The following is a 12,427-nucleotide window of genomic DNA, read 5'->3' as shown; positions in this document are numbered from 1 at the left end:
ATCGATGCGGGCGCGACTCTCTCCGACCCGCATCGCTTCGATTCTCTCAGCTGTGAAACAAGTGAAGCTAGGCCAGCTACTCACTGTCAAGCAGTTTCAGAGACTGTTGGGTCTGATGGCAGCAGCGTCCAACGTTATACCTTGCGGCCTGTTGTACATGAGACCGCTACAGTGGTGGCTCAGGACCAAGGGATTCTCCCCGAGGGGAAATCCGCTCCGCACGTTCAAAGTCACGCGGCGCTGCCTTCGTGCTCTGGTCATGTGGAGAGAAACTTGGTTCCTATCCAAAGGTCCTGTGCTGGGGGCTCTTTGTCGTCGCATAACGCTAACGACGGATGCTTCCCTCACAGGGTGGGGGGCGGTCATGAGTGGTCGCCCAGCCCAAGGTCTGTGGCAGGATCATCATCTTTCGTGGCACATAAATTGTCTAGAGATGTTGGCTGTGTTTCAGGCTCTGAAACACTTCCTAACAGACCTGAGAGGCCATCATGTGTTAGTTCAATCAGACAACACGTCGGTGGTCTCTTATATAAATCATCAGGGGGGCCTGCGGTCTCGCCGGCTTTACAAGTTGGCCCGTCAGATCCTCCTGTGGTCCCAAGGGAAGCTACTATCTCTGAGAGCAATGTATCTCCCTGGGTATTTGAATGTGGTAGCAGACTCCCTGTCGAGGCAGGGGCCGAGGCCAGGGGAATGGAGACTCCACCCCGAGGTGGTGGAGCTCCTTTGGTTGAGTTTCGGTCGCGCCGAGGTGGACCTATTCGCTTCCAAGGAGACCACTCATTGTCATCGGTGGTTCTCCATCACTCTTCCAGCCCCCCTGGGGTTGGATGCTATGGTGCAGCCGTGGCCGAGGTCACGTCTGTACGCCTTTCCCCCGATTGCTCTGTTACCAGGAGTTCTGGAGAGGGTCCGCCGGGACGGGGTCAGTCTACTACTAGTAGCCCCGTTCTGGCCGGCCCGAGTATGGTTTGCGGACCTGATTTCTCTCCTGGACGGTTCTCCTTTGGAGCTCCCGGTCAGGAGGGATCTACTCTCCCAGGCGGGGGGCACGATACTTCACCCCCGCCCAGAATTGTGGAAACTGTGGGCTTGGCCTCTGAGGGGGCCCAGCTCATAGACTCCGGTCTCTCAACCGAGGTTGTTGAGACCATTCTTAACTCCAGAGCTCCATCCACGAGGAAGCTTTATGCCTTGAAGTGGAAACTTTTCACTTCTTGGTGTGGAGAACACCTGCAGGACCCAGTTAACTGCCCAGTGGGTGCAGTGCTGGAATTCCTGCAGGAGCGCTTCTCCACAGGGTTATCCCCCTCCACACTAAAGGTGTATGTGGCGGCACTAGCTGCTTACCACGTCCCTTTCAGTGGAGTTTCTCTTGGGAGACACCCGCTTATAACTCGTTTCCTCCGTGGCACTTTGAGGCTGAGGCCAGCAGTTCGTACGAGGGTGCCGACTTGGGATCTGGCCATTGTATTAGAAGGTCTTTCCCTAGCTCCTTTTGAACCTATCGAAGAAGTTCCCGAGAAGTTTCTCACTTTTAAGACTATCTTTTTGCTTGCTATCTCTTCACTAAAAAGAATCGGAGATTTGCAGGCTCTGTCGGTTTCACCCTCGTGCCTGGAATTTGCACCTGGCATGGTTAAAGCTTTTCTGCATCCTAGACCAGGTTACGTTCCTAAGGTTCCTACTAATATTGTTAGACCTACGGTTCTGCAGGCTTTCTGTCCTCCTCCATTTATGTCATCGGACCAGGAGAAACTTAATTCACTCTGCCCTGTTAGGGCATTAGACGCTTATGTCCACAGAGCTGCCCTGTGGAGGAAATCAGAACAACTTTTTGTATGTTTCGGGCCACCCAGGAAAGGGTGTCCGGCGTCTAAACAGAGAATGAGCAAGTGGGTGGTTGAGGCTATCTCACTTGCTTATGAGTCGGCTGGCCAGCCTTCACCTTTGGTTGTCCGAGCTCACTCTACCAGGAGTATGGCTGCTTCTAAAGCTCTTTTGTCGGGGGTTTCCCTGAGTGATGTTTGTGATGCGGCTGGATGGTCTTCACCGCATACTTTTATTAAGTTCTATGACCTAGACTTAAGCTCTACCCCTGGGGCACAGGTGCTCTCGTCCTCTGTGCGCTAGTCTCACATGACGGTCATTTGGTCCTATGGCGACGTGGGTATTCGCGTTCCCGCAGCGTTTGACGCAGCTCGAAGTTCCCTTGAAAGGGAACGTCTCGGTTACGTATGTAACCCTAGTTCCCTGATAGGGAACGAGACGCTGCGTCGCTCCGCCATACTCCCGGCACTCCCGTTAGCGCTTCCTTCAAGCCTATCAGAAGCTAATGCGCTTGTGTTTTTGGGGTGCTTTATAGTTTCCTGGTCGATGACGTCACCCGCCTATGACGTTTCATCTCTCCATTGGGCTGATTCCATACGTGCTTCATGACGCACAACGCAGGGGCGTTCCCGCAGCGTTTGACGCAGCGTCTCGTTCCCTATCAGGGAACTAGGGTTACATACGTAACCGAGACGTTTTCAAGCTCTCGGATTGGCTTTCGGGTGGCTGGAGGCTACAGAGGGAGGGGAGAGATGAGGGTAAATTCCTTCTAAATAGCTTCTCCTTTTATCTCACTGAACTATCTTTGTGTCTTGAACTGCAGGCGGTGAAGAATTATATGAGAACTGAATGTAAATGTCACGGGCTGTCTGGCTCTTGCACTCTGAGGACCTGCTGGAAGAAAATGCCTCACTTCCGCGAAGTGGGCGATCGCCTGCTCGAGCGCTTCAATGGGGCATCCAAAGTGATGGGTGGTAATGATGGTAAGACTCTCATCCCAGTGGGGCAGAACATCAAACCTCCAGACAAGCAAGATCTCATCTACTCAGCCGAGTCACCGGACTTCTGCTTGCCCAATCGGAAGACAGGTTCCTTGGGAACACGCGGGCGAATGTGCAACAGCACAGCGCTGGACGTGAGCGGATGTGACCTTCTGTGTTGCGAGCGGGGTTACCGGGACGAGACGGTGGTCCTGGAGGAAAACTGTCTTTGCCGTTTCCACTGGTGCTGCGTGGTCCAGTGTAAAAAGTGCTCGGTCAGGAAGGAACTGAGTTTGTGTCACTAACTGAGAACCCTTGTTGTTGGGATTGAGTAGAGCGATTCTAAACAAGGAAGTGGTGCCAGTGTCGGAACAAAAGAATCTAGAACATTCCAGATTCATGCTTACACATTTCAAACCTTGAGGCTTTGGAAAAGCCTAGAGGAGTGTCTGACTTGTGATTCACCCCTCAGAGAACCCAGGACGCTAGTCTCAATGATCACTCAAGACTCAAGGGGTTGTTTAGCTGTGAAGTCAAGACATTCTGAAATTCTTATCAGCACATTGAGAAGGCTTTTGTGCATCTTTTTCTGTTAGATCGGCCCTATATATTTTATGAGTTTAATGGAAGCACATCTACATCAGCAACGCAGCCACTGTGTAATGGCTGTTCGTGCTCTGAAGTGACAGAACATCAAGAAAGTGATTTTTGGCATATCGGTGGATATGAAAAAAAGACTGTTATTTATAAGCATTTTATATCATGACTACTTCTTGTGACTAATGCCCTGTTATTTTCCTTCAAAAGCACTTTGAGAACTTTTAACAGAAAGGGTAACAGGTCATTTTACTCTTACACTCAAAGGTAAAAAGCAAATGCAAGAGATGCAACATGTAAAAAATATTATGTTTGTGAGATATTTAATCTGTGGGGTTTTAAATGCACTTTTACTGATACTGATCACTATTTTTCATTGGTTTGCTCCTTAGTGAAATGCATTTTCAGTGGTTTGTTTCAGTTTTGGTTTGTTAAGAGTTCTTGTGTAAGAGTTATTCTCTTGACATCATATATATGCTCTGAAATGCCTTTCAGTATGCTAACACTGCAAAATAGTTCTCAAAACCAATTGCAACAGATCATTAATGACAATGTTTAGAAGAATGCATGAGAAATTGTCATGTTTTATCACTTTGTTTTATTCCCAATGGATCTCTCACTGGAGGGTTAACAGTGTAATGGTTTACACTGGTTTCCATGGAACTCATATAGGTCATCAAAACACCATTTCAGCATCATGTTAAATAAATTAAGTGTCACCCAAATGCATTATGTTTGAAATAGAATATTTCTGCAGTCTGTACAGTTAATGAAATCAGAAAACAGAAATGTCGAGAAACGGACATAAAGAATGTAGAGCTTCACAAGCTATTTAAGAGGTCAGCCATGAGACTTTCATCAAGTGTTAATCTCAAGCATCCCATCCTGTATTGCATTTTTGGAAAATACCTTCGCAAGGTATCATCTGGAGCGAGCCACAGACCATAGAGAAATAACGTTTCCACATGCATTTGTATTAGGAGCATCTGTATAATAGACTTGAGACTGAAAAGTGACTACAGTGCCACAAAATATAACATAAGATTCATCTGTATTTATATGTAGACTCAATTTGTAGTTCCTCTCTATGCAACCTCTTATCTGAGAAATCTGGTGGAAAGTTGTGCAAGATTATCGACTGCACTTCAAAACAACTTTTTATAAAGTGAGCTTGCAAAAATTCAGACCAGAATTGTATTTGCAATGCATTTGAAAGGAAGCTTATTCAGATTTGAAAAACAGAAGACTCAAGGTGAAAGTCCTACTTACAGTTGCTCATCACCGAATAAAATAGACTTATTAAAAAACAGTTATTCTGTTATATTGATGTGTTCTTAGTCATAAATTAGTGCTGTTTTCTAAGTTTTATTAATCATGGAAAAACAATCAATTATTGAAATAGGCATTTAATTGACATAGTGAGACTACACTTATATTCTAACATATTCAAACTGATGGACAAGATCTGACGAAAATCCATTTCCAAAGGTTTGTCAATAGACTCTCTTTGCCTCCCATTTCTCAGTGATAATTTGGTTGAATGTTGTAACTCTCACATGATGTTTTGACTCGGAGATATGATCCCATTTCAGCCTGAGATATTTATATAGACAGTATAATGAAGCTTATGTCACACTTTCCTTTCATTGACGTTAAACATATTGTACAAATGTTGTTGTAACTGGCTCACTTCACACAGGGTCAAGGCTCAATGCTTCCCACCTCACTCTCTTGCTATGTCAATTCAGATATTTCAGTTTCAAGTGCACCGCTTTGCCACTCAGCAGAAGAAAGGTGTTGTTTTGAGTTATTTACGCAGTTGGAAAAGACTCCCTTTGTATTAGTATAAGTCCTGCAAGTCCGCACAAGTTGATATTTTCCAGGAATTTGGGCTGCGTATAGCCAACAGTGTTGAAGATAGAGGGGAAGATGGAGACCGGGAATGTGCCAGGAGCATTGGTGAGGGAATGAGAGACAGAGAGAGACACACACAACGATAGACAGCCCAGAGCAGGACAACAGCAGAGTCATACCACAGCCAATAGATTTATAGAAGCGGAGGTATTAACATGGCTGCGGTGTTTCAATCAAACACACACTCACAGTGGCTGTGGAACGTGCAGAATGAGACAATCATTCTGTCTTTGCCTGTAAATAGTAAAACACACAGGACACTAATGAAGGCCTGCCACTGTGGGCACATGGCACACGGCATGATAGGATACACTCTCATTTCCTCCAATCACCTAGACAATGAGGTTCAAAGATGCTTAGATGAGAGAGAGTGAACTCCAGTTGCAAGTCTACAGGTGGTAATCATCATTTTAGCTGTTGAATAATAAATGTATGATTCAACATTTTGCAGTAATGGAGATTTTGCTGAAGGATTTATATATAGCAAAAGTGTATTATCTCCTTATGAATGCACAGAAAGAAATGGTTCATGTCTGTGTGTGCACAGGTGCATGTGTGTAGGAGATTGCCTGAGCGAATAAAACGGTAACGTAATACCACCATGCGCCCCCCTTGTTCTGACAACCAGTCTTTATCTAAATAGAGATACTTGCTTTAGGAAGATATACTCAAAAGTCTAGCTGTGAATAAAGGCTCTGAAACCTTGCAGGAGATTTTATCAGGAGGTAATAGGTCTAATTACAACTTAGGATCTGTCAGACTCTATTCTGTGAGTCTGGGAGGTGCATGATGGGATGGAAGAGTGCACTGTACACAATTTTGCCTGTTCTTACAGTTCAGTATGTTCCTGGCATGTTAGCTCCTTGTTGACAGCAATTTTTTACAGTAGTTGTAAAATTTATTACAGTAAACAGTTCAGGTCTAGAGCATTAAAGTAATATTTACACATTAACTGTCAATAATATGATGCTGATGAATGGCAAGAATAGCTACATTTAAAAAAAAAAAAAATCTGCTATTAGCTGATGTTATTGTGTTTTGCTTTGTGTCTTAATGTTTAGACACACATTGTTCATCTTTTTATGCTTGTATCACAGCACACCACAAAAATATGTTAAACACCAGCTAAAATGTACTGGGCCCAGGACAAATTTTGTCATGGATGGGCCTCCGTCATCACAGGATCCAGGACAATGTTCCTCATTGTCCCCCCCTGATGGCAGCCCTGCCCCTGATTTTTTACAATAACATATTTTATTATCTTCTGTTCTATGACATGGCCACACAGTGTAAATTTAATAAGTCACTATAAAACAATAAGTAAACTTTATTTTCTGCTTTTATTTGTTTTTGTTTTTTTTATTTACTGTGTTGCCAACGTTGCACTGGTGTAGTGCAATCTAAATCAGTCCAATTATCACAACCAAAGGGGACATCCCAACTAACAAAACATGTTCTAAGAACGTTTTGCTAATGCTCCTATTACGTTATGAAAATGTTATTTCTGAATGTTCTCTGAACGCTCAACAAATCATACTTTTTAAATGTTTTAAAAACTCCTTTTTTGGTTATGCAAACATTAAGGGAACATTACATCAGCCTATATTTTTTTCCCCACATTTTGGGAACTTTTATGTTTTCTGAACTTTCTGCAAGTAACATTTAAAAAACATTAGACGAATGTCCAACTAAAGCATTTCAGAAACAAAACGATGAATGATGTTTAAATAGCATTTTTGTGCAAGTGTAAAGGAAGCTGTGCAGTTAAACCTCACTCCCCTAATCTCAAGAGGTGCTCTAGCAACTAACACCAGAGACTGCGGTCTTTAGCCTCCTCGTTGGACCGCCTGCATCCCACGCTAGAGATCTGGGTTTGAGGCCGTCACAGTGCGGGGCGAGTAGGACCTGAGGGGTTGGACTAACATTTTTAGAACATTAAAGTAGATAACTCTTAACGTTCTGTTTACGTTACTGGAAGAACAACCTATTTATTTTTTTTGTTAAATTCCGAATATATTTTATTGTAAGAGCTGCTAAATATCAAAATCCAGAAGGTTTTTACGGGGTAGGAAAGTTCATGTATTCAAGGAGGGTTGAAAGCCTCATCTCCCCTAATGGCATGCAGCGACTCTGCTCGCTAAATAACACAATTACCTGGACCATTTCCTTTTGTGGATAAATGGAGTTTAGTGCTCTCACTGGGTTGTTAACCTCTCATGTCAGGATTTTAAGTGCTGATAATATCTCCAGAAGAAAGCTTACTCATAGTTACCATTTTGTTTCTATTTGGACGGACTTAAACGTAAAGAGACCCAGCATGCAAGTCTGTGTCAATAAGCACTGTTGTGTGCGTACTCTCTGCACTCGATTCGCCAGATGGATATTGAGTCCCTGTCCTCAGTCAGATCAGGATTGCTGTTTCCAAAATGGGCCTGCAATGAAGTGTTTATGGATTTGTGGTTTGCAGGCATATGGTCTCTCAAATGAATGATGCTATCCCCTGCACACATGCCACTTAACACAAGATGGAGCTATTTGACTCATTTCATGGCTGCATGCTTTACAGGAAACTCTTAAGATATGTTTAAGCCTTTGAAATACACAGATGACAGACGATATAGCTTAGTTTAGATCATCAGTAGCTGCGAGATAAGGACACCCAAGTGAAAGACAAATGTGAGTATATTGAATAGGACAACGGTATGAGAAGCTGCATGAAGCCTTGTGAAAAAGATACAGCTATTCTTTAGTATAGGCTACTGATAAAGTATTAGTATTTGAGTACTTATTACGAAAGTTGTATACTTTAAAATTATTTAATCAAATATGAATTGAATGTGATGTTTTTTTTTCAGACAGTAAATTCCATTTTATTTTCAATAAAATATGTCATAGTGAATTCCATCCTATTTTTAATCAAATATGTCATAGTTTAAATTTATATTGCATGCAATTACTTTATATTGAAATATTGATCCACCCAAGTAGGACGTGCTGTTTATTTCACAATACTTCTGTTGTCTTTGAAGTATGGTTAAAGTGTGGTTAAAGTGTGGTTAAATGTTTTAAATATTCTTGTAATAATTAGACATTTGTCAGAATCAGAAAGAGATGTTGTGTTTGCATAAAGATCTTGGTGGCAATGATAAAGTTGCAATTTAGAACATTTAAAATATGTTAACTTTAAATAGCAAAAAACACTACAGTTACAAAATTATAGCCTACAAAAAACGTATTATCAAGTACTTTACACATGGTTTAGTATGTTAGTCAGCACATCAAAATAAATGTAGGCCTACTTCTTTAAAGAATGAAAAAAGATTATTATAACATAATGATTAAAAATGTTATGTAAAGTAAAACTGTTACATCATTACAAAGTGTGCTTACCTGTAAGTGCTAAAGAGATAGTTCACCAAAAAATGAATGTTTTGTCATCAATTACTCGCCCTCAATTGATCCAAAACTTTATGAATGTCTTTCTTCTGAACACAAAAGACGATATTTTGAAGAATATGGGTAACCAAACATTTAATGGCCCCCATTGACTTCCATATGGATAAAAAAGTCAATGGGTCCATCAAATGTTTGGTTAGTGATGTTCTTCAAAATATCTAAATTTTTCTTAAACTATTACTTTTAAGAAGCATTTTCATGAAAGTGCACCGTCTTTAAGTACACTTAAGTGACCCTTTATTTAATTAATATTATTTTATCTGCAAGTACATTTTTTTTTAAATATACTTTTAAGATTTGAAGTAATTAAGCACATCTATTTTTCACAAGGGACTTTGGGAAGGTTGATGTGTTCTGTAATGTGATATGCTATAGCCCAAAACTGTTTTAAACAAGATTTTGATAATCATGTAATACTTTGTGCATGCAGTTTCTATCACCTATTAATTCATTTTAAATGAATTGAGAGACTACTGTAAAAAGTGGGGATCTGCGATTATTTCCATAAAAAGTCTACCTGATCTAACCCCCTAAATTGTTGGTGTAACTTATGCATTTAGATTGATTTAGTGTTACATAATTGATTAATTTACATCTAGTATAATTTTAAGTTAACAATGTTCCCCTATATGTGTACTTTTTTATCACATAGTGAATGTAAAAAGTAGATTTTAAAAAAGATAAAAAACTTATAACATGCAGACAACTACCGGTATGTATCAACTACCCATATGCGAAACACAACACAAGCCATTCAATAGAGCACAGTTTTTACAGAGTAATCACACAGAGGCAGGTTGTGGCTGAACAATAAACATGATCTATAAAGAAAATGTGTTTTCCAATCAGTGCAGTACATGCAATGAATGAGACCATAAAGTACAGACAGAATGCAGTTGATAGTTGGTAGCACAGCAGTAGCACCTGTCAGACAGTCGTATGGGGTTAGTATGAGGGTTAAGAGCTTGGCTGAAGTGCAAGATACTCTTCTTCTGAAAGCCGGTGGTCTTTGCTGATAGGGATTTGTGGTACATTCCAAGAGAAAAGCTGGAAGAACTGATGCGAATCAGGATAAAAGGGATCATAGATTATTTTGGTGTCCCAGAGTGCAGTTTTTTCTATTGTAGAGGGAATCTGCTTCCAGGGTTGTCTTCTCTTTTCAGACATTATAGATTATGTCAGGGCGCTTTGGGTGATGTCTGTAAAGAAGGAGACCAGAAGCTGCTGTTTAATTTTTCCAATGAGCTCTTCATTTGTCTGAGAACGCAGTTAGTGCTGGACTTTTCTGTTGTTTGATGCAGAACCTTTCAAGTCCTCTCAGACAGATTTAGTATGTTTGAGTGCAGTGCATCGTGGGAGGTTTGCTTTACTCATAGAATCTTGATGTAGACATCCTGCAAGGTCAAAAATGTTCACCGTGTCCAGCTGTTCATATAAATGTCCTCTGAATAACTCGTGCTTGTGTTATCTTTACTATCATCTTAATGACCACAATTCACAGGTGAAACGTCTCCTTCGGTTTTTTACACTCTGTCATTCTCTCTCTCTCTCTCTCTCTCTCTCTCTCTCTCTCTCTCTCTCTCTCTCTCTCTCTCTCTCTCTCTCTCTCTCTCTCTCTCTCTCTCTCTCTCTCTCTCCAGATCAGAAACCACAAGGATGCAGCATTCATTTTGGAATGGAGCTTTAATTTTTCTCTGGATAAATGGTTTGCTCACGAATGAATAACAGAAGCACAGATCTATGCAGAAATAGGGCTATGTGCCTCAGCGTAAGAGGAAATCCTGTGTGACGACTCTACACCACAAACTTTATACACAGTTGTTTCTGAATAACATATGGAGTGGGGTTCAAAAAGTCTGAGAACACATTTAAAATATGTACTTCCACACCAAATTCATCCAACCATGTCTTTATAGATCTTGCATTGTGCATTGGGGCACAGTCATGCTGAAATAGAAAAGGGCCTTCCCAAACTGTTCCTACAATTTTGGAAGCATAGCATTGTTTAAAATGTCTTGGTATAGTATGCTGAAGCATTAAGCATTAATTCCCTTCACTGAAAAACAGCCCCACACCGTTATTCCTCCTCCACCAAACTTTACAGTTGTCACACTGCAGTCAGATATGTAAAGTTCTCCTGGCACCCGCCAAAATAGGGATGGGCAAAAAATAAGATGTTTCGATTAATAGTATCTTTTTTAAAAATGTGGTTGATTCAACATCAGTTCTCAAAAGCCAAAAATCGATCTTTTTTTCTGTATGTATTTCAGGAATTATAATACAGTAGGAATGTCATACTGGATCCGTGCATTAGTCTAAAAGTGACAGCAGCCTAATATTCCTGCTGCATGCTGTGTTCTTAATGTTAATCAAACTACAAAAAACAAATAAATCACTCACTGCTGCAGTTATTTTAAATCGGATTGCTCCTTTAAATTTTTGTACCTGAGAACCACTGTTACACCTACCTGGAAAACGTTACATATGGTAACCCTCGTTCCCTGAGGGAGGGAACGAGACGTAGGTCATGCCTGACCAATAGGAATCTCACCAGAGAGGCCAATCTACTTTGCGTGAAACTAAAACAAGCCAATACACATTGGCGTGCAATCATTTGCAACAGCTGTGCAGCCTCGCAGCGCGGGTATTTAACAAGCAGCTGGTGCGATTGCACACTAGTTTTTTGCTGAGGAGCCAAGCCTGAGAAAGCTGGCCGCCCCGGCGGGCGGCAGCAGATGTGGCGACGGGACCTACGTCTCCGTTCCCTCCCTCAGGGAACGAGGGTTACCATATGTAACCGAGACGTTCCCTATCGGTAAGTCACTACAACGTAGGTCATGACTGACCAATAGGAATTCCTACCAAAGCGCCACAGCTGCTGCACCCCATCCAGCGCCCCTGTGCAAGCCTCTACACCTTCTTGCCTGGAAGGACGATAGGAGGAGGCTTACACAGAGTGAGTCTGACACTGTTGTTCCGTGATAACCCATACAGTGAGATATTGGATAACACTGGGAAAGCGTGCCCTTTCTGTTTAGGAAGGAACGCTGCGGAAGCCACTTCTTCAAAGAGTTATGTGGAACTGCATATGGACTAGCCCGAAGGCTGTACTGCATATGAAATAATAGGTGACTTAGCCAAAGGGAAAGACACGGGCTTCCGATAGGAGCAGCCGTGGAATATACACATATGGGATCCCCGTAGGGTCACACATTTGGAACCCAGCCCAGATCCGGCTCTCAAGGATTCAGCGGATAAGGGCCTGGCGCCGGACGCTCCGCCAAGTCCGGGCCGAGGGGTTTGGAGGACTCGACAGGTTTTACTCTGGAGCAATAAGGGTGCACAGTAGGGTGCAGCAAGCCGACAGAGCCAGGCCTCTCAGTGCTTCTACCCGTCTAGGGTGTGAACACGGGAGGAGACCGGCTCTACATGTAGGCTATAGTATCTAGCGAACGTGTTAGGTGTCGCCCAGCCCGCAGCTCTACAGATATCTGTTAGCGAGGAGCCACGTGCCAGCGCCCAGGAGGATGCAACGCCTCTCGTGGAGTGTGCATGCAACCTGAGCGGGCAGGGCACGCCTTGAGCTTGGTAAGCCAAGGCGATGGCATCCACTATCCAGTGGGCCATCCTCTGCTTGGAGACAGCCTTTC

At 42.5% G+C, this 12,427-nt stretch overlaps 1 protein-coding gene across 1 annotated transcript in view; it reads left to right on the top strand.

The window, feature by feature from the left end:
- Nucleotides 1-4,132, top strand: part of wnt6b (wingless-type MMTV integration site family, member 6b) — a 34,941-nt gene extending 30,809 nt beyond the window's left edge. The window contains exon 4 of the mRNA XM_077216946.1: nt 2,654-4,132. Coding sequence (XP_077073061.1) covers nt 2,654-3,115 — 462 coding nt within the window. The 3' untranslated portion in view covers nt 3,116-4,132. The remainder of the gene's footprint in view (nt 1-2,653) is intronic.
- Nucleotides 4,133-12,427: the final 8,295 nt, after the last annotated feature.

Source organism: Siphateles boraxobius, unplaced genomic scaffold (assembly GCF_051911475.1).
Source record: "Siphateles boraxobius isolate OS27281-9 unplaced genomic scaffold, OSU_SipBor_1 7, whole genome shotgun sequence".
NCBI classification, from domain to species: Eukaryota; Metazoa; Chordata; class Actinopteri; order Cypriniformes; family Leuciscidae; genus Siphateles; species Siphateles boraxobius.
The sequence above is the reverse complement of the archived record's forward strand: the minus strand, read 5'-3'. Positions and strand labels throughout refer to the sequence as shown.